This window comes from Oncorhynchus kisutch, linkage group LG20, assembly GCF_002021735.2.
Source record: "Oncorhynchus kisutch isolate 150728-3 linkage group LG20, Okis_V2, whole genome shotgun sequence".
Classification (NCBI taxonomy): domain Eukaryota; kingdom Metazoa; phylum Chordata; class Actinopteri; order Salmoniformes; family Salmonidae; genus Oncorhynchus; species Oncorhynchus kisutch.
The window spans coordinates 27,293,976-27,317,476 of record NC_034193.2 but is presented as its reverse complement, the minus strand read 5'-3'; the positions used below and the strand labels follow the sequence as shown (position 1 = coordinate 27,317,476).

The following is a 23,501-nucleotide window of genomic DNA, read 5'->3' as shown; positions in this document are numbered from 1 at the left end:
TGGCCTTTTGACCACTAGAGGCCTCTGTCATTCTCTATGGTTTCAGCCAATCTGGCAACAACTAGCTAGTAGGAGGCGGACTGGCAGTTGACACGGCGCACACACTTCTATCTTCAGACATTGGACAGACTCTTCAACATGCTCTTGTGACCATTAATATAAATTGGCCTGACAAATTCAACTATTTGGGGGAGGGGATGATACAAATATACCACTTTGTAGGAAGGAGTAAAGCGACCGTCGGTCACCACTTGCAAATAAACACCCCGGAACTGGTTAGCTAGCGAACGTTAGTAACGTTACGCTCAGTTGGCTAGCTTTTTATTGGCAATGTTTACTAGCGTTGGTTGCTAGCTACACAATTGTCAACACGCGTGGAGAATAAACGTTTGGCCTGTGTACTATCAGCAAGACAGCTTGTTCTCAACACCGAAAACTTCACGGCGACCTACCACCACTTGTAGCTCCGAAAATGGCTTCAAGAGGGGGCTTTACGGCTACTCAGATGAACCCCAGTGTTAACCCCATGAACGCTGGACATGCAGGCGGTGGAATGAGGATGCCAGGAATCCAACAGAATTCGGGTTTCCGAGCCATGAATGCCACTCCTCAGTACCATCAGGTAACTTGTCGAGAGGTTTCCCCTCGGCTAACTTGTAACTAATTGTATATAATAGAATTTACCGTGATAACGTTGCTTTATTGGCTAAAATATGGCAAGTAATATTACTTAGTGACAAGTTAGGCAACGTTACTGTATAACGTTATCATGTTACAAAAACAGTGTTGGGTTAGGCTAACTACTAGCTAGTAAAATTAGCTAGACACTGCTGTGAATGTCAGACAAGTGGCAATGCAGCTACTGCAGTTAGAAAATTGACGTTTCCTCTTCATCTGTTGTATATTGATTTTTAATTTAATTTGTCAACTTCCGCATTTCAAGAAAGTGAAAAACTGACTGCGGCATGAGTAGTTGATCATACCTATGTGACGCTAGCCACAATAGTGTCATTTGCGGCTCGCCTTCAAAATAAACGTCCCCCTTTGAAAGTGATTCAAACGGATACAAATAGTGGAATAATGCCGTTGGATGTTGTACCTATGAAATGGGGTATCAGCCTACTCAGTCATACTCAAATATTAGCGTCTTATCTCTTATTGTGGGACTCTTAACTGCTGTACAGTGCCATATGGATGTCCAATAGACTGACTGGAAGGGTGATTTCCCACAGTTGAAATCCGACAGTAAGACCTAAGAAGCTTATATTTGTGTCAACTCTACAGTTGTGTTGCGTGAAAGTCCATTTAATGGGTCCATAGGTTAGGCTTTAAACTACATGTAAATATGCCCCAAATGCAAATTCTAAAGTCTAATACATCCAATGTGATTTCATATGAACTAATTGTCTTTTGTTTAATTTATATAAAGATATTCTAGCCTTATCTAGTCCAAATATGGCATGATATCAATTCTTTTTTATCCGTTTGAATTACTTTCCATTGGAAACTTTTATTTTAAAGACCAACTGCAAATTAAACTTTTGTGGCTAATCCTTATTATGGCTAGCTTCATACAGCTAATCATACATCACGTGGTTGCTTCCTGACTACTGTCAGTTGTTGGAAAACAATGTTTGCAAATTAACAGGCAGTCGAAATGCAAGCTTTTTCATCACTGCCATATGTAGGTAGTTCATGCATAATGTGTTAGGCTATGTAATATTGTGTTACTAATACATGGTTCCACTTTGAAAGATATCAGAACAAACATTGATCACTTCAGCGAGGAAGAATGTTGTCAGTTTGCCATTAATGTAAGCCCTTTCTGTCCCCCTGTGCTTTTAATTTCCAGCACCCTGGTATGCCTTCCAACAGGGGGATCCCGATGGGGCCAATTGGGGGCCCTGGACCCTCTTATGGGGGCGGGAACATGCCCTTACGCATAGGAATGGGGCAATCAGCCATGGATGCCTCTCGAAAGCGATTCCTTCAACAACAACCGCAGGGGGGGCTGGGAGGCCCAAGGCGTGGGTGAGTTAGGGGTTGGGTGGACTGTCTGGGGGGCACACAGTCGGTTTTTAAAAGGGGACATCAGGGTTGTAGTGGTGGTGGGGTTTGTGGGGCACCATTGTACAGTATATTGATTAACCATGACTGAGGATTATGGCTGTACAAATATATATTTGGTCTTGCCAGACATTGGCCTCGTCTGAAATCGATCATGCCTACTACTTACTTACTAAAACTACACACTATTTACTAATCAAACTACATACTATTTAGAACATACTGCTTAGTAAAAATGAATGCAGTAAGCAACAAATATCAACATACTAGGCTCACCCATCCTGAGAATGCATCATCTAATGTGAAATTACGCTGATTCCCGCCATTCGTTCATTTGGGTACAACGTGTGCCCTTATCTCATTATCAGCTGTTGTCACACATGTGAGTCTGGAAATACTATTTTCTTCCTCAAAAATGTGCAGCTAGATTAAAAGCCGAAAGGAAAAGGACATCCTGGAATTCAAAGCATACTCGCTTTTTGAAATTTCGCAAACCTAAATGGCCTACTATTTAGAAAGCTAGTATGATTATTTGGACACGGCTATTGTCTATACCAGGTTATCGTTCTTGGTGAATTCTCAGGCAGTTATTTTTGAATTAATGATGCAGTTTGAATGCTGAATACTGCATGTCATGAAGACATGCAACCTAACTACACTACTGTCAATGATAATGCATCTGGTAACCCCAACCAATAGAGCACCATGTGATCCCCCACAAACAAGTACAAGCCCTTTATGACCATTAAGTGTACACCACAGTACTAGAAGTCAGCCATGTGCTGGTACATTAATGACACACAAGACAGACGATCACAGTCTTTAGTGACCTTCCACGGTCTTTGATAGTGACGGTGGTATAGGGACACTACTGAAAGACTCTTTTGTACCCCTGTCCTCTGTCAGTGGTCAGTCTATTGCTCCACACAGTCTGCTGCACAGAGGATTTAAAAACAAAGAAGACGTCCCATGCCCCACTGCCAGACAGAGCCACGTGGACATGGGCATCTTTTTTTTTTACCTCAAAATGGAATGAGGTCATCTGCTTGTAAATGTTCGGGAGGATGGATGTCTATCATTTTGATTTACTGCAAGGGTCTTGTGTTTTTGAATGTAGTTTTCAAAATATACTGAACAAAAATGTAAATGCAACAATTTCAACGATTTTACTTAATACTACAGTTCATATAAGGAAATCGGTCAGTTTAAATACATTTATTAGGCCCTAATCTATTGATTTCACATGACTGGGCAGGTTTGTAGCCATGGGTGTGACTGGGGAGCCAGGCCCAGGGAATTAGAATATGTTTTTCCCCACACAAAAGGGCTTTTATTACCGACAAAAATACTCCTTAGTTTCATCAGCGGTCTGGGTGGCTGGTCTCAGACTATCCCGCAGGGGAAGAAGCCGGTGTGGAGGTCCTAGGCTGGCGTGGTTACATGTGGTCTGCAGTTGAGGTCGGTTTGGTTGTACTGCCAAATTCTCTAAAATGAAGTTGGAGGCAGCTTATGGTAAAGAAATGAACATTCAATTCTCTGGCAACAGCTCTAGTGTTTAATCAGCTTCTTGATATGCCACACTTGTCAGGTTGATGGATTATCTTGGCAAAGGAGAAATGCTCACTAATAGGGTTCTGAACAAATTTGTTCACGTTTTTGCGAAATAAGCTTTTTGTGCATATGAACATTTCTAGGGTCTTTTATTTCAGCGCATGAAACATGGGACCAAAACTTTACATGTTGTGTTTTCTATTTTTACTCTTTGGGTCCAAAGAGTTGTGAGCCTGAACAGGCATCAGGGTCATATTCAGTAGGTATGTAGCGGAAGAAAACATATTGAAACGTGGCGGAACCATCTGAAGTCGTCCAATAAGAAACACTCTTTTTCTGTTGCAAAAATGTTGGTACGTTTTACCTGAATGAACACATCCCAATCCTCTAGCTTTTCCCTGTATGGAATAGTGTAGCTATCATCATAAAGGTGTTTCTGTTTAAATAGCCAACATTCTAATTGCCTTACAATATGCCATTAAAGATTTGTGAAGATCAAACACTTTGTCTCGATTTTTGCAGCAAAAGGCGCAGGATGGCCGACAAGGTGCTACCACAGAGGGTGAGTATAAACGTTGCCCCCTTGAAAAATAATACTGGATCGATCCATTTATTCCCGAGGGGAATAAATCCATATCCCCCACATATTGAATCCTCCTTGTTCCAGATACGAGACCTGGTTCCAGAGTCTGAGGCCTATATGGACCTGCTGGCCTTTGAGAGGAAGCTGGACCAGACCATCGCCCGCAAACGCATGGAGATCCAGGAAGCCATCAAAAAGCCCATTACGGTACAGCTCAAACTCATTTGTATGTATGGTATTGTAAGATAATAATCATACATTGATCAATTAACACAATTTGGTCTTCCAGTGTTTCCCCTTAGATTCCGCTTCAGTCAGTATACAAAGGCTCCCGAAGCAAAATTCAGGGCAACATCCATTTTTTGTCAAATTATTTTACTCTGTCTAGATCTGCTAAAATTATTTTAGGTCTCTCAGGCAAGAGAACTAGGAAGGGTGGCCTCCCCAACATTGGTATAGGTATGGGAAACACTTTCTTTGTAAGGTTGTGATGTGTGCTCTTGTTTACCTCTCCCTCTCAGCAAAAGCGCAAGTTGAGGATCTACATATCCAACACCTACACTCCCGGCAAGCCAGAAGGAGAAGAGGCAGAAAAAGTGTCATCCTGGGAACTAAGGGTGGAGGGAAAACTCCTTGAGGATGTAAGTGAGCCAACGGTGTCTGTTTATCTGATGCCAGTGGTAGCTAGCCTAAAACTTGTGACGTCACCCACCTAAAACCACACAAGACAAGTGAAATCGTATTTCTAGCCAAAGCTTAGTCGTAAGTCACAAGCCAGTAGGTATTGTTCATCGTCCACCATGTAGGGAAACTTTTTTTTTAAAGCAGAGGAAACGATACCTGAATAAAACTGCATCCATAGTGCTTGTTTGTCATACTCGTATAACACCATGTTATTTTTGCGATGTACAATCAACACCGTATGTAGTTGGACAGAACCTAAAATTTGTCTCTATGCTCCAGCGTTTTGGGTTTTGAGATGTTTCAAGAGGCGACAGTACAAAATATCACCTTTTCATTCGAGGGGATTTTCAAGCATACTGTTTTACCTTTTAGAAATTAAAGCAGTGCGTTCGGAAAGTATTCAGACCCCTTGACTTTAAATTGTTTTTGTTACGTTACAGCCTTATTCTGAAATTGATTAAATAAAAAATCCTCTGCAATCTACACACAATACCCCAAAATGACAAAGGGATAACAGTCTGATCTGTGGAAGGGTACCAAAACATTTGTGCAGCATTGAAGTTCCAAAGAACACTGTGCCCTCCATCATTCTTAAATGGAAGAAGTTTGGAACCACCAAGACTCTTCCTAGAGCTGGCTGCCTGGCCAAACTCAGAAATCGGGGAGAAGGGCCTTGGTCAGGGAGGTGACCAAGAAACCAATGGTCACTCTGACAGAGCTCCAGAGTTCCTCTGTGGAGATGGGAGAACTTTCCAGAAGGACAACCATTTCTGTAGCACTCCACCAATCAGGCCTTTATGGTAGAGGGGCCAGATGGAAGCCACTCCTCAGTAAAAGGCATGACAGCCCACTTGGCGTTTCCTAAAAGGCACCTAAAGACTCTGACATTGAGAAACAGGTCTCTGGTCTGATGATAACAACATTGAACTCTTTGGCATGAATGCCAAGCGTTATGTCTGGAGGAAACCTGGCACCATCCCTACGGTGAAGTGTGGTGGCAGCATCATGCCGAGGGTATGTTTTTCAGCGGCAGGGACTGAGAGACTTGTCTGGATCAAGGGAAAGCTGAACGGAGCAAAGTCCAGAGATTATTGATGAAAACCTCCTCCTGAGGGCTCAGGACCTCAGACTGGGGCGAACGTTCACCTTCCAACAGGACAATGACCTTAAGCACACAGCCAAGACAATGCAGGAGTGGCTTTGGGGCAAGTCTCTGAATTTCCTTGAGTGGTCCAGCCAGAGCCTGGACTTGATTTGAATATCTCTGGAAAGTCCTGAAAATAGCTGTGCAGCAACGCTCCCCATCCAACCTGACAGAACTTGACAGGATCTGCAAAGAAGAATGGGAGAAACCCCAAATACAGGTGTGCCAAGCTTGTAGCTTCATACCGAAGAAGACTCAAGGCTGTAATCGCTGCCAAAGGTGCTTCGACAAAGTACTGTGTAAAGGGTCTGAATACTTATGCAAGTGTGGTATTGTAAGTTTTTTTAAATGATAAGTTAGCGAACATTTCTTGCCCTGTTTTTCCTTTGTCATCGGTTATCGTGTGTAGATGCTGTGTAGAAAAACAATGTGATTCATTTTAGAATAAGGCTGTAACATAACAAAATGTGCAAAAGGTCTTAATTCCTTCCCAAGTCACTCTATATCTAGTCCCCCCACCCCATTTGACGAAGTCATAATTATTTGGACAAATTCATTTTATTAGTACAAATGGTAGTATTTGGACCCATGTTCCTAGCAGGCAAAGAGTACATCAAGCTTCTGACTCGACAAACTTAATTTAGGTTTTTGTTTTGAGTTATGTTTTGCCCAATAGGAGCAGAAAAGTGATTGATTGACCAGAGTGATTTTCTTTCTAAATGAGTAGATAAGATTTTTCTGAACACCTTTTTAAATAAACCTTGATAATGCCATGATTAAGAAAAGTCATGATGAGTGAGGTTGGCCTACAACAAACCATGCTAACCTCTCACCATTACCAATAACTGGGGAGGTAAGCATTTTTCAGTGGGTATTGTCTTTGTGCCTCTACATTTGTCACTCCTCATGATTCATGAATGACTTTCCACAATCATGGTAGAATCCACATTAATTTAGGAGTGTCCAGAAACATCTTCTATTCTTACTAACAATAAAAGTGACTCCAAAATGACACTATATTATTCACCATTCTGTTCCTACTGGGCAATGCAGTCACAACTGTCAGTTAGTGTCCACGCTTGAGTCTGAGGGAAGAGCTGGAGATAAAACTGTCCAGTTTGAGTGTTTGTTGCAGCTCGTTCCAGTCACTAGCTGCAGCAAACTGAAAAGATGAGCGACCCAGGTACGTGTGCACTTTGGAAAACCTTTAGCAGAATGTGAATGGCAGAGCGGGTGTTTGTGGAGGATTAGTGTTGCAGTAGATATCTCAGTTTAGGGGTTAGTTGATAGTAATTTAACATTTTGATGGTCTATAGATGCTCAATTAACTATCTACAGATGGACTATCCAAATAGTGTCAATGGAATGTTCTGTTGGAAAGGCTGCAGTGATTAGACAGAAATGGGAAAATTAGGGGCCACACATTAAAGCTGCAGCCATGATCAAAAACCATTAACTGTTATAACCGTTGTAATGCATACATTTCAGAAAATATGTTCCAGCTTTATTTTGGTGCATATGACCTCTCTCGCTTATCTCCGTTACACTCCGAACATAGTGTATGTTGCAACTTTTTATTTGGAGCTGAGATCAAATCTCCACTACAAATGCATCCAACAAGTTTGCAGAGACACAAACTTTATGTAGTCATAACCACATTTCCATACAACCATTTCATGCAGATGATTTGCCTGACGCATAAAATAAATTTTAAAAAGTAGTGGCAGGTCTGGTGGAAATTTGGTAGATAATTGTTGTTGTTGGTGAAATGTATTATGCGACATTTGCGGTGGATATGCTTTTATGCGCAAATATTGATGTTAATTAAAACCATCTCGCTGGGAAGCTTGGAGTCATGAGATTTTAAAATGGGGAGTTGCAGAGTTTATAGGCTGAAATAAGTTTTAAAGTTCATACGTTTATGACTTATTGTGGATAAAGTGCACGATAATGAGCTTTATGCAAATGTACAATACACCTATTTTTCTTTACATACAGAATTTAGTGACTTTGACCTAATATTATTACTTATTTTGGGGGGAGACTAAGTACATAAAGTGCCTTCATTTCTAAATGGTAATAGGAAACATTTGATCTCAAATCCACAATTCACATAGAACCAAATTCACAATTGTCTTACTTAACTGTCCAAATACGTATGTATGTTGAGTGTATGCTCACTGCTCAGAAATATTGTTTTCGCCACTACCATTTCATCTGAATCTAATGCCCCTTTTTAAATTTTTAAATTAATTTTTTTACAATTTACTACCTGAGCCTGTCTCAAAATATTTTAGGCACTTAACTTCAGCATTCTCCAATTCTGTTGGCCTGTGTCCTTGGCTTACACTACCCAGCCAGATGTTTTTTTTTTTCAGTTTTTCTCTCATGTTCCTCTTTTCTCCGAAACAAGGAATTGAAACCATGGCTCGTTCTTTCTGCTACGTGCCATGAGTCGACATGCACCCTTCATACTTCTCATCTTCCAGCTGACAGTCATTGACTGCATCCCAAACGGCTCCCTATATAGTGAACTACTTTTAACCAGAGCCCTATGGTAGTAGTGCACTATATATGGAATATAGTGCCATTTGGAACGCATGCAATGACTGGCTTGGCTGCAGCCACATTAAAAAGGGGGGGATTTATTTCTTGTTTTCCATTGCCTCAGTGGTTAGAGCGTGTGTAGGAAGGAGAGAGGGAAGGGGTGAGAGGGGACATGTTGCGCAAACCGTCATTGGCAGGGGTGAGTTTTGTTGGGGGGGGGGGTGTAAAACTTAGCCAACTTCTCCCAGAATGTTAGGTTTTCGCCAGCCACAGCCCCCTGATGTGGTAGGTACCAAACAATGCAGCTGTAGCAAAACACTGTAAAACCCAACAAAAATACCAGTGTGACTGATTTGTTTTCTTCTATTCTTTCCTCACATGCTTTTCCTAGCCTGGGAAACAGAAGAGGAAGTTTTCGTCCTTCTTTAAGAGTCTGGTCATTGAGCTCGATAAGGAACTGTATGGACCTGATAACCACTTGGTAGAGGTATGAAGGACACCATTACATACTTTGTCAACGACATTGACACCATTTTTAGAATAGTACTCCTGAACAAGCGTTCAAATTGCCATTACTGTCAGACATGAACAAAAAAAGCCTGGGTAATGAAAGGCTTACCGTAATGAAACTCCAATATACAAACGCATGTAGCACACAGCCATGTTGATCCTACGAATGGTGTTGGTCCTTATGTAGAGAACGGATTGCACAAAGAAAATCTCAATAAAACCCACGCTAAAGAAGAATAGGTGTTAGTGTGCTGTTTTTGCACCGTGTCAAGTTCTTTTGGGCACACAACGGGAAATATTTTGCATCGGGAAAAAGATAATTCGTTTCTTATTGGACAAGTGCAGTTAGACCCTCCCTGTTTGTCCATTTTTCTACCATTTGGTGCCGAATGAACATGACTCTGGGTTGTATTCAATAGGCGCTAAATTTGTCCAATAAATTGTTTTTCATTTTGTTTGCAAAATGTTTTGCACTAATTAATATGACCCACAGTTCTAAACTCTCTCTGTATTCTCTCAGTGGCACAGGATGCCCACCACCCAGGAGACAGACGGCTTCCAGGTGAAGAGACCAGGGGACGTGAGCGTGAAATGCACCCTGCTCCTAATGCTGGACCACCAGGTATACACACACACCAGTGTATATTTTGTGCACTTAAATTTGATTTAGTCTAAGTCTTAGTCACATTTGTCATTTGAATAATGATTTAGTCTAGTTATTGTCAAAATGGCAGTTGGCCATTTTAGTCTACTATAAATGCTCTTTCATTTTAGTCACATCACATTTGTATTGCCTCATTAACCAATAGTAAACATAAAACACTGACTTCGATGTGCACAAACATCCATAGCCTTGTCCTACCAACATCTTTCTGCATAACATCCTATTCTCTTCCCAACAACATAAATATGACATATACAGTACGAGTCCAAAGTTTGGACACACCTACTCATTCAAGGGTTTTTCTTTATTTTGACTATTTTCTACATTGTAGAATAATAGTGATGACATCAAAACTATGAAATGTACACATATGGAATCATGTAGTAACCAAGAAAGTGTTAATCAAATAAATATATTTTAGATTCTTCAAAGTAGCCACACTTTGCCTTGATGACAGCTTTGCACGCTCTTGGCATTCTCTTAACCAGCTTCACCTGGGATGCTTTTCCAACAGTCTTGAAGGAGTACCACATATGCTGAGCACTTGTTGGCTGCTTTTCCTTCACTCTGCGGTCCAATTCATCCCAAACCATCTCAGTTGGGTTGAGGTCAGGTGATTGTGGAGGTCAGGTGATCTGGAGCAGCATTCATCACTCTCCTTGGTCAAATAATCCTTACACAGCCTAGATGTGTGTTGGGTCATTGTCTTATTTTTTTTATTTTTTACCTATAGTCTAGGCAGAGGAGGGTCATGTAATTTGATGAAATTTTGATATTTCTCAGTGTTTCAGATTTAGTTGCTCATTAGGCTGTATATTGATGTGCGCTGATGCCGCCCCTCATCTCTGATTCTCCACTGGGTGCTCAATATCAAGTGTTCCTATAGGCTAATTAGTGTGGTCTCAATCAAGTGATCCGTAGCGTATAGGCTACAGAGTGCATGTTTAGAGGGACAGAGCAAAGTTATATTTCTAATATTGCTGCTGGGATGGTGTAAATAAAACTAGGCTGCATAATACACGGCAATGGATATTCCAACCCTGAGCCCCAGCCTGCTCTGCTATTGCTGATCCAACACTTTATTTTGTGTGTGTGTGCTGCTTACCCAATGACTGTGCTGTGTAGGGCTACGGTGGCAGTTCAGGAGGAGAGTCAAAGGTTCCTTCCTAAAATAATTTTTGATTAGGCCAAGTCCAAAAAATTCACTAACAATCTGTTCAGTTTGAGAAGGAGAGCGCGAAGATGAGGGCCCGGAGGTCAACTTTGATAGCGTGCTACTGCTATAATAGATTTTTATTAAAAACAATATGTTATTGACCTCCCAATAAGCTAGTTTATTTATCGTTCAGAGGCTGACTTTGCTTGGGAAGTAATCTAATTCTGTCACTATGGATTGATTTAAGCTATTCACCCAGACAGCTTTTTGGGAAACACGTGTGACCTCTGATTGGGTTAAGCCACAGAAGAAGAGTAGCCAGCAGTTAAAGCTTACATTTATCTGTGTAGGTAGGCCTACTTTCTGGGGTGGAAAGGTAAGCCTAACTTTTGAAAGTACCATGCTCAGATTCATAATGACGTCTCCGATTAAATTAACTGTGGACAAGACACACACTGATTTGGCATTGGAGAAATATGATAATATGAACACAGGCCTATATCTCTGTCCATTCTTAGCCTGTAATTTTGTGTGGTATTAAAAAGATATTCAACTAATATGTGAAGTTACATAGAATTGCATGAAATGTTTATAAAAAGACAAAAAAAATTCTGCAAATATGATGATTGATTCAGGCAATGCTTTTACTATAAAGGAGATCTTTCCTCCCCTACTCTTGTCCATGGTGGTATGTGAACCCACAACCTTTTGGCCCGCAGCCCTGTGCGCTATAAAAATGCTTACAGAACGAAGAACCGTTTGTAAAACGGCATATCCAAGTCTCTGGATTGTCTAAGAAGTGAGGGTATGTTCTCTGCTATCCACTTTGTTTAAATTATTATTTTGGGTATAGGGGAGGGTTTAGGCCAAATATATTTCACATTGTTCGACATAGCATAGTTCTATCTGAAAGTTCCAAAACATTGTCCTGCTGAACAAGTCCTTGGCTGTTTACACTGCTGCTACTCGCTGTTTTATTATCTATGCGTAGTGATAGATAATACCCCTACCTACATGTACAAATTTCCTCAACTAACCTTTACACATTGACTTGGGTTCCGGTTCCCCCTGTATATAGTCTCATTATTTTGTTACAAAATAAATTTAAAAAATCTACTTTTAGTTTATATTTTTCATAACTGCATTGTTGGTTAAGGGCTTGTACGTAAGCATTTCACGGTAAGGTTGTATTCCGCGCATGTGACGAATAAAATTCTTAGATTTATAGTTGGCTAATAAGAACATGACTGAACAAGATGTAGCCTAAACAAATGGTTAACGGTCCAGTCCGCAAGTAGCATAGTCTTTGAACTGTCCCACGCTATGCTTTATGAATGTATATGCCCAAGCGCCAATGCGCAACCGTATTATTGATCATACCTTTTTAGCTGTAAGGGCTAGAATCAGGCGGTTTTCTGAGGAAAAGAGGGAGACTTGGCTACAGAACCTGGCTATGAAATGCAGTGGCGAATATGGGAGGGTTGAGCGAGACTACACATTCAAAGCCAGCCTACTTTTCTATACTCAAGGGGGAGAAAAACACAGCTAGACTGTTAACTATTAAACTCAATGCTGCTATTGTTTTTATGTCGTAAAGCAGCTTGTTTCCTAGCCAGTCAAAGGGTAGCTAAATAAAGGCTGGTGGTGACTGGTTAGCTATGGGGAAGCAAGGGTGTGATCAGAGGCGGCGCCGGAGCAGAGCCTGTCTGCCCACACTCATCTCTTGCTCTCCCGCAGCTCACCAGCTCCAGGCTGTGTGTAGGTATCCTTCCCACTGTTGGAACAGAGCGGTGCATCTGTGCTGCTAATATTAATGGTGCTTATCACTGAAAAGATCTCAATATCTCTAAAAACGAAGTTAATACTGACACACAGATGTGTAATACGGCATGGTAACACGTAGACATTACAGTACCAATAAACCAGAGTAGCTATGGTGAAATGTCACATGCTATCACATGTGTGATTGTAATTTTGTTCATAAAATTGTGGTGTATGTTTTGACTGTTATTACTACGTAGTCACTCAGACGTTATCAGGGTCATGTTTGCCCGCAGCATACCACCCTGTATCCCATTACTGGTTCAACTCTGAACCTAAGCAGGGTCGGTCCCTGGATGGGAGACCAGATTCTGCTGGAAGTGGTGTTTTGAAGGGCTTCTGGTCTAAGGAGATCCAAATTGCCCAGGAGAGTGAAGGGGACATTGCCCTACGTAGGGTGCCATCTTTCGGATGGGTCTTTAAATGGGTGTCCTGTCATTAAAAATCCCATAGCACTTACCGTAAGAGTAGGGGTGTTAACCCCGTTGTCATGGCTAAATTCCCAACCTGGCCCCATTCCATCATGGCCACCTAATCATCCCCCCCATTCCTAATTGGCAGATCACTCCTCACCTCTCCAACTGAATGCTGATGTGTGGTGAGCGTTCTGGCACATAAATGGTCGCCGTGCATCACCCAGGTGGGTGCTACACATTGGTGGTGGATGAGGTGAGTTTCCCCCTACTACGTAAAGCACTGAGTACCGCAGTTGGTAGAAAAGTGCTATATAAATCCAATCAATAATTATTATTAATTAGGCACCAAACCAAAGAAAACTGACTGAAACAGGGAGGGACTAACTGTCCAGTAAGAAACGCACGTTTTTGTTTTCCGTTTTAAAATATTTTCCGTTGCTTTCCGTAATGAACATGATCCTGAAAATAGATATGGGGGAAGGTCAACTGAAGGATGCATGGCAGATGTGACTGTCAGCCCTTTCGCAATATGTATTTCATTTTAGGGAAGTGGAGGCATGCCAATTTTAAAAAGCCAAACTGGCATTACCACATTTGAAGTACTATACTTTCAAACATGTGTTTAATATCTGCATGTTGATTTTGAGGGTTGAATAGTGATGTTTAAATTTCCAGTAACCAACAGAGACGATGTGATGAAGTGTGTTCATCTCCCTCCTCCTTTTTCTCCTCTGCATTTTTCCTTCTCCCCTCCTCCTTTACCTCTTCTTTCACCACCTCCTCTTCACACAGCCCCCACAGTACAAGCTGGACCCAAGACTGGCCCGGCTGCTAGGTGTACACACCCAGACACGGGCTAGCATCATGCAGGCGCTGTGGCTCTACATCAAGAACAACAAGCTGCAGGACAGCCACGAGAAGGAGTACATCAACTGCAACCGCTACTTCAGACAGGTGCAAGCCCTTAAATCTTAAAGGGATGACTTACTTATTCATGATGGCACCTAGTGGAGCAAAGGGCCTCACGTCTTCAAGGGATAATTCCTCTCAATTGAACATTGTCAGTGTTGAATTGGATGTCGCCAATGTTTTTTGAGGCCTGCAGAATTATCTTAATGTAGATATAGTATGAACAACAAACCACACAGTCCTCAATCGATTACAGCTCAAATTTAGACTTTTGTGGGATAAAAACAATAACAAAATGTGTTTTTTTGGGGGGTGTGAACTGTAATTTAAACATTACTTGTCATGTAGCCTTAGAAAGCAATTGTGAAAGCTCTCAACCATTTGTCAACTTGACATAAATACAACACAAACATGCAGAAATACCAGCAAACAAAATTAACTCCACAATGAATGAAACTCCTACGTAGAGCCAATTTAGGTTGGTAGAATGTGTGTGATAACAGTTGTCCTAAAGCAGGGATTTTCAAACATCTCCTCGGGGGCCTCCAGCCGTTAGCAAGTTGGTTCAACTTGTCATCAAGCCCTTGACTCCTGGGAATACAGATATGCATCCGTTTCTCACAGATACCATAAAAATAAATAATAAAAGCGGCGGCCTAAGGCACTGCATCGCTGTGTATGAGGCATCACTACAGACCCGGGTTCGATCCCAGGCTGTGTCACAGACGAACAGGAGGCCCATGAGGCGGGGAGTTGCAGCGATGGGACAAGACTAAATACCAAGTGGATATCGTAAAAAATAAAACATTCCGTTACTGGTGTGACCACCATTTTCCTCATGCAGCGCAAGATCTCCTTTGCATTTGATTGTGGAATGTTGTCCCACTCCTATTCAATGGCTATGCGAAGTTGCTGGATATTGGCGGGAGCTGGAACACGCTGTCTTACACGTCGATCCAGAGCATCACAAACATGCTCAATGGGTGACATGTCTGAGTATGCAGGCATTGGAAGAACTGTGACGTTTTCAGCTTACAGGAATTGTGTACAGATCCTTGCGACATGGGGTCATGCATTATCATGCTGAAACATGAGGTGATGGCTGCAGATGAATGGCATGATAATCTGTTTATTCAAATTAGTATTGATTCAATGCAGTATGTAGCATACTGTTAACAACGTTGACATCAGCAAACTGCTCGCCCACATGACGCCATAGATGGGGTCTGTGGTTGAGGCCAGTTGGACGTACTGCCAAATTCTCTAAAATGACTTTGGAGGCGGCTTATGGTAGAAAAATGTACATTTAATTCTCTGGCAATTGCATGCAAGTTCAACACATGAGACATCTGTGGCATTGTGTTGTATGAGAACTGCACATTTTAGTGGCCTTTTTTTATTGTGCCTAGCACAAGGTGCACCGGTGTATTGATCATGCTGTTTAATCAGCTTCTTGATATTCCGTTAACTTTGCAAAGGTGAAATGCTCACGAACAATGTAAACAAATTTGTGTGCAACATTTTGAGAGATACGCTTTTTGTTCATATGTACAATTTCTGGCATCTTTTTATTTCAGCTCATGAAACATGGGACCAACACTTTACATGTTGCGTTTATATTTTTGTTCTGGGCTACAACAAAATTGTGAAACATCTGGGGGGTCCCAGGGGAGAGATTTTATTTTTTAAACCACTGTCCTAAAGCACAGGTATCAAACTCTTTCCATGGAGGGCCGAGTGTCTATGGGTTTTCACTCCTGCCTTAAATGATCAATTAAGATCCCTGATCAGTTCGGAACATATAATATAACACACAAATTAAGAAAATAACAAAACATCAAACTCTGCCTTCCATGGAGTGAGTTTGACACCCCTGTCCTAAAGGAATGTTTTTTTGTAAATCGAAAAAATAAGCTTTACTTAAACGGTTCACTACCCCTTTAACTTGTCTGAACTGCAGATTTTAGGCTGCACACGTATGCGGTTCTCTGAGATTCCCATGAAGCTGGCTGGCCTGCTGCAGCATCCTGACCCCATCATCATCAATCACATGATCAGGTGTGTATGAGTGGCTAATAACCAAACCCAAATCGACACCTACCCCTTGTGCTTGTATAGATCTGAGCGGAATGGATGGGAATATGCCAAGAGATCTAAAACTTGCGGCCCACAATCTGCGTTCTTGTTGTGGCCCCCATACTGATATCTAATACCTATTGGAAGTGTTCCTAAAACCCATGTTCATTAGTTTATTACCATAGCTTAGTAATATCATAGTCAGGCTAAAGTCTGGGATATCATTTCTTACATCTGTATTTAATCATTTAATGTATGCAACAACAAAAAAATTAAAGGGATTTTTCTGTGTTCGTCCCTTAAAACCGATTACGACTGTCTTAATACGTCTCTGTTCTATTCTCACCACTCTGTAGCGTGGACCCGAACGACCAGAAGAAGACAGCGTGCTACGACATTGACGTGGAGGTGGACGATCCTCTGAAGGCCCAGATGAATAGTTTCCTGTCCTCCACTACCAATCAACAGGAGATCGCCACCCTGGAGATGAAGGTCGATTTTGAATTGAATAAACTTTTTTGATCCTTAAGAGGTCTGGAACCCTGACCACTATAATGCCAGACTGTTTCAGAACCTTTAAGTCAGTGGAAGCTTTTGGCAATAACCCTTTCTTTTGAGTGGCTGCAGCCAGCAGTGTCTGCATGTTTTCATTGAGTGACTAATAAAACTTCCATGACAGAACTAGTGAGTAGATATCTTCGTAAATTGGGAGCGCCTCTGTTGCTCAGGTCTTAGTTTGAAGTGCAATGTTTGAGCGTCTGCCCATTTCTCTTATTAGGTGATGGATGACAAAATCATTGAATCAACACGGCTAGTGCTTAGCCTGGTCCCAGATAAGATTGTGCTGTATAGCCAAGACAGTTGGCAAGACTGCATAAACATATCTGGATACAGGCTTATTAGGGCTGGCCTTTCCAACTATTAAAAACATACAGGTCTTCATGTAATTTCTAGTATCTCATCAGGCATGTCCTCACTCGACTCTTCTCAGATCCACGAGACCATTGAGTCTATTAACCAACTGAAGACCCAGCGAGACTTCATGTTGAGCTTCAGCAACAAACCGCAGGACTTCATTCAGGACTGGCTCAAGTCCCAGAGTCGAGACCTCAAGGTACTGACCAACTGTAAATAACTTGGCATCAAGGGTTGCATTCCATTCCAAAATGATGCTCCTCTCTCTCTCTCTCTCTCTGGTTCTTTTCCGCACACTTCCAAAGCCAAATATTTTCACAATATAAATCCAATGACTTGTGCATCTGTCCTACTTAATAGAATGTATGTATAGGAATCCATTGCCTTGAATGTAATGTACACGCATGCATATCCTCTTCTCCTTGTTGTGTAGAGGAGATTTGAGATGGTGGACCAAGTTATTGAAGTATTGTACACTTACCTGTAAATGTATTGTTGTTTCTCAGTTGATGACGGACGTGGCAGGTAACCCAGAGGAGGAGAGGAGGACTGAGTTTTACCAGGCCCCCTGGGTGCCAGAAGCTGTGGGCCGATACGTCTACTCTAAGGTAGGAATCCAGCACCATTGGATGGATGATGGGTCGCAATATTTTTCATTAGGGCTATATTTGTTGTATCTGTGCAGTACACTCTGTATTGGTCTATCACTAAAAGGGAACAAGGTTGACACACCTGTACGAATACTTTTAGGATGTTTTATGTAGGTTGGGCTGGTCGACGTTTATAATGCTTACTATGCTGTTTCACTGTTAAAGGAATAGTTCACCCAAATTACACATTGATTTCCTTACCCTGTAAGCGGTCTATGGCCAAGGTATGACCGCAGTCCATGGTTTGGTTTTATTTCTCTGGAACTGTTTCAAAAAATGCAAACGTTTCAGCATTTGTGGCACATCCCATTCAAGTCATGGTACCTATATTAGTGTTTTTCATATCCAAATCTTCCAAAAGTATCTCAAATGTAATTATGACTCAAAGTTGCTTAGATGATTTCAAAATGATGGTACCGATATTAGCGTTTTTCGCAATTTGAGACACTTGACTTGGATATAAAAAAAATGCTAATATCGATACCATGACTTGAATGTGATTTGTGTCACGAATGCTAAAATGTTAGCATTTAGAAACCGTACCAAGGAAACTAAATCAAAGCATGGATTTCTGTCATACCTTGTCCATAGACTGTGAACAGGGTAAGTAAAGCCAATGTCATTTTTAAAATTTGGGTGAACTATCACTTTAAAAATATACACATTTCTGTGTCTTAGGTGCAGCAGAGAAGACAGGAGTTGGAGCAGGTGCTGGGAATTCGACTCACCTGAGTCATTATGGAGCGTAGCTCCCCAGTCCACTAAAACAAAACAAGGCACATTTTAAGATTGTCTTAAACTCCCAGTTTTACATTAATCATATCCAAAACACAACCACAGAACTGGAATCCGCTTCTATCAATTCGCATTGCCTTTTTCAACCACTTTGTAATAGCATATGTTTATATATATATATATATATATATATATATATATATATATATATATATATATATATATATATATATATATATATTTTGCAGCTAATGTGTCTTTCAATCACAAAGCCTTATGTCCTTATGGGAATGGTTTGGTGCAATGGTTTCAGCAGGGTAAAGGCTTTTGAGTACTTTGCTGGTAACTGTTAGTAGCATTTTTTCTTCAAAGTAATTACTTTGAGACCAAATTAATGATTTTACATGGTCTTGCTTAGTCTCGTCTTTCTCCACATTACGAGGGATACTGTTTGACAGCCAGCTGACTCAAATATTTGCCTTTTATAATATTGCAAGATGTACAAATGAGTTTGTAGCTTTCTTCCCACATTTTGCTTATGATGTCTTAACTTGAGTCAAAACAACTTGACAGTACCAATGCTTGTGTGCCATTTTGTTGTGTGTTTTTACCATAGTTTTTCAAAGCTATGGAGATGATTTAGTTAGGGGAAAGTACCTAAAGCCTAGTAGCCTTTACACAAACAACGCTTGTTAGAAATACAGAATAATATCCTAGAATCCATGTTTGGACAGGACACTCAGGAAATCGTAGTGCTGGTAAAGGGGCTGTTCTATTCGCTAGGAAAGGAGCCCACTTTGTCCAGCTGTTTCAGTCAATTTGGATTTGTGTTATTCTGTTCACATGCTGTTTTGATTGGTTGTTAGGGTATTTCACTGTCTGAATTCCAAGGGGGTGGAAGATTGGCAGTTTGGGTGGGTGCAAGGGGGTCTCCCTAAAAGGAATACTTTGGGATTTTGGCAATGAAGCCCTCTACTTCCCCAGAGTCAGATGAACTCATTGATACCGTTTGTCTCTGCATCCAGTATAAGGAACTTAGAGGTAGTATCGCGAGCCACTGATAACTAGCGTTAGCGCAGTGACGAAGTCTATGGTATCTACTAGCATGCTAATAGTTTCCATATACTTCCAGGCATTGGGCTAACGCTAGTTAGCAACTTCCAAACTGCACGCAGGAACATAACAGGGTATCCACAAGTTCATCTGACTCTGGGGAAGTAGATAAAGGGCTTCATTGCCAAAATCCTGAAGTATCCCTTTAACTTAATTTAGGAAGTCTGAAACTGTTATTTGAATTAATAAGAATCCAAACCATAGTAGTACTTCACAATGTGCATATGGTTGTCCACCATTGTATTTTCATATAAGTCTTAAAGGGATAATCCACCACAAATTCCTATGATTAACAGTTAAATAACACTATGTAATGAAAAATAATGCCAATCCATATCAGCATGTGAGGTAGCTAGCTACCTGTAAAATCACCTAGAGAAACTGCACTGTCAATTTAGGAGTCTTAAACAGAGTTAACTTCCAGTTCGTCTCTACCCAGAGCTTCATACAGTTATTGGCCCACAGCATTGGTACTTGAAGGAGAAACTGGGTTGAATAATTTGGTACATTGTTTAGATTGAGCACATCTAAGCAAAATATTAACTTTGTGATGCCAGTATAAATGGCTGGATGTGTTCTAGAGAAGTATGCCCATACCATCTATTGGCAGATTTGGCGATCTGGAGTGCAGGTAATTGTTTTAAAAGCGCTATTAAATGTAATGGGGGATAACACTATCTCCAGTGAAAAGAACCATGTAGCTATGATACGTTCCTACACGATTTTCACAGACTGACCACTTAGGAGTTAAATCATTTATTGTACCCAGTGATAGAACAGGCTTTCCCCAATTTGACAGGCTTTACATGACTTTAATTTCTGGGGTTGGATTATCCCTTTAATCAATTTTTAACAAAAATGTAAACAACATAATTTAATAATAGTAATAATTTCAAAGGTTTTATTGAGTTACAGTTCATATAAGGAAATTTGTCAATTGAAATAAATAAATGAGGCCCTAATCTATGGATTTCACATGACTGGGCAGGGGTGCAGCCATGGGTGGGCCTGGGGAGCCAGGCCCACTGGGGAGCCAGGCCCAGCCAATCAGAATGAGTTTTTCCCCACTAAAGGGCTTTATTACAGATGGTCCTGCAGATGAAGAAGCTGGATGTGGCGTTCCTGGGCTGGCATGGTTACACGTGGTTGTGAGGCCGGTTGGATGTACTGCCAAATGATCTAAAAAAAAAAAAGCAACAACATTACATTCCTGCACTCAGCACGCTCCCTCAACTTGAGACATCTGTGGTGTTGTGTGACAACTGCACATTTTTAAAGTGGTGTTTTATTGTACCCTACACAAGGTGTAGTGTAATGATCATGTGTAATGATCATGCTGTTTAATCAGCTTCTTGATTTGCCACACCTGTCAGATGGCTGGATTATCTTGGCAAAGGAAAAATGCTCACTCACTTGGACATGCAGAAACTGAGAGAAATCAGCTTTTTGTTTGTACAGGACTTTTTGTTTCAAGCTCATGAAACACATTCTGTGTTGGTTTTTTTTCAGTGTAGCTTGAATGTTTTATATGCAGGTTTTTACTTTAGGAAAATGTCTAAATGCCTATGAACATTCCAAGAATCTGATTTTTGTCAGTGCCAAAATTGTTCTTGTGAAAGAGAGCAGTTACGTTTCAAGGAATCTCACTGCTGTGCCTGTTCCGCTTGATTTTCTACGATATCTTTGTAGAAGTTTGCATGTTTTTGTATCCTCAATTGAAAGCTTTTATACAATTATACTCGGGGGTGCCTTTTGGAATATTTCATAAAATAAATATACTTGAAGAAACATTTCTACTTATTTATTTGGACAGTAAACCTTACACATTTTTGGTCTCTATTCTCCAGCATTTTGGATTTGAGATGTTTTATGAGGCGACAGTACAGAATGTCACTTTTTTTTATTTGAGTGTGTATTCATACATATGTTTTAGAAATGAAATAACTCTATAGTCCCCATTTTGAAGGTGTCATAAGTATTTGGACAAATTCACTTAATATATTAAAGTAGTCAAGTGAAGTATTTGGTCCCATATTCCTAGCATGCAATGACATCAAGCTCGTCGAACATCTCATTCCAAAATAATGGGCATTTATATGGAGTTGGTCCTCCCTTTTGCTGCTATAACAGCCTCCACCTCTTCTGGGAAGGCTTTCCACTAGATGTTGGAACATTACAGCAGGGACTTGCTCCCATTCAGCCAGAAGCGCATTCGTGAGTTCATGCACTGATGTTGGGCAATTAGGCCTGGTTCGCAGTCGGCGTTCCAATTCATCCCAAAGGTATTCGATGGGGTTGAGGTCAGGACTCTCCAAGCAAGTGAAGTTCTTCCACACCGATCTCGACAAATCATTTCTGTATGGACCTCGCTTTGTGCACAGGGGTATTGTCATGCTGAAACAGGAAAGGGCCTTGCCCAAACTGTTGCCACAAAGTTGGAAGCAAAGAATCTAGAATGTCATTGCATGCTATTTCATTAAGATCTCCCTCCCTTATTCCTCCTCCACCAAACTTTTGTTGACATTCTGCATTGGATGCATTGCATCCTCCAAACTCCGATTCGTCTGTTGGACTGCTAGATGGTGAAGTGTCATTCATCACTCCAGAGAACATCTAGTTCCACTGCTCTAGAGTCGAATGGCGGCAAGCTTTATACCACTCTAGCCGGCACTTCGGCATTGCACACGGTGATCTTAGGCTTGTGTGCGGCTGCTCGGCCATGGAAACCCATTTCATGAAGCTCCCGACAAACAGTTAGCGCTGATATTGCTTTGAGGCAGTTTGGAACTCAGGAGTAAGTGTTGCAACCGAGGACAAACTATTTTTACGCACTTCAGCAGTCGGCAGTCCCTTTCTGTGAGCTTGTGTGAGTTACCACTTCATGGCTGAGCCATTGTTGCTCCTCAACATTGCTCTTCACAATAACAGTACTTACAGTTGACCGGGACAGCTCAATGTTTGTCTATGGAGATTGCATGGCTGCATGCTCAATTTTCTACACCCATCAGCAACGAGTGTGGGCGAAATAGCCGAATCAACTAATTTGAAGACGTGTCCACATACTTTCGTGTGAATATATAGTGTATTTATGCCTCTAGCTTTCTCACTGGTCCTAGATCTGTTTGTACAGCAAACTCATATTGTCATTGCCAAACTTTAGCATGACAATGAACTTTTAAAGAAGTTTACTTTTTTACAACTAAATTGGAATTTTTGATGTGAATGGCATGTTGTAGAAGTACCCAAACGTTTTTTTTGCTAGTTCACTTGATTTGACCAGCGATTTACTTTCTCATTCTGCCGTATGAGTGCTCAAATAAAACATTAACGAAAGTAATTTTAGAAATGGAAAGTACAGTGATGCAGGTCTTTCAGATGTTGTACAAGTGAATTTGTCTCATTCCGAACGATATCCGTAACGTTAAATTCCATTTTGTGCGATTTGCTGATAAAGTTCAGAATAACACAATTTCATGTGTTCCCGTTTCTAAAAGGATGTATTTGGGTGTTTTTAGTGCTTTTGTTTGTTTTATTCAAGCCCCCATACTGTTGAACGAGGATGAGGAAGTATATTGTTGGTGTAAGTTTCTCAAAAACATGTGAAATTGCTAAAAAAAGTGTCTGGACACTTCCATAACATGCCATTTACATCCAAAATACAGATTTGTTTGTAATTTTTTTTAAATATATATATATTTTTTAAAGGTGTTGGTTATACATCACAAACAGATCTGGGACCAGGCTATATTTTAAGCTATACAGAGGAGGCTTAAGAGCTGGCCTCGTGCATGCCCAATGTGTTCGTGTTCAGGCTGGTTAAGAAGCCTGTTGCCGTTTACAGAAAAGGACTGCTTAAACCGGTATGGCTGGTCTTTCCTGTTTATTACTCTCCAATAACGGCCAAACTAACTACACGTGTATGTCCTTGTGTGCTGCTAGGAGTTGGCTTGAATAAACTTG

At 41.0% G+C, this 23,501-nt stretch overlaps 1 protein-coding gene across 1 annotated transcript; it reads left to right on the top strand.

Moving 5' to 3' along the window:
- The first annotated feature begins 39 nt into the window (after positions 1 to 39).
- smarcd2 (SWI/SNF related BAF chromatin remodeling complex subunit D2) lies at positions 40 to 21,331 on the top strand. The gene is made up of 13 exons (XM_020453850.2): positions 40 to 622; positions 1,853 to 2,031; positions 4,141 to 4,180; positions 4,286 to 4,408; positions 4,723 to 4,842; positions 8,968 to 9,063; positions 9,607 to 9,708; positions 13,936 to 14,097; positions 16,013 to 16,110; positions 16,485 to 16,620; positions 17,120 to 17,242; positions 17,550 to 17,651; positions 18,372 to 21,331. The coding sequence occupies exons 1-13, from the start codon at positions 473 to 475 to the stop codon at positions 18,423 to 18,425; spliced, it is 1,485 nt and encodes a 494-aa protein (XP_020309439.1). The 5' UTR covers positions 40 to 472; the 3' UTR covers positions 18,426 to 21,331.
- The last annotated feature ends 2,170 nt before the right edge of the window (positions 21,332 to 23,501 follow it).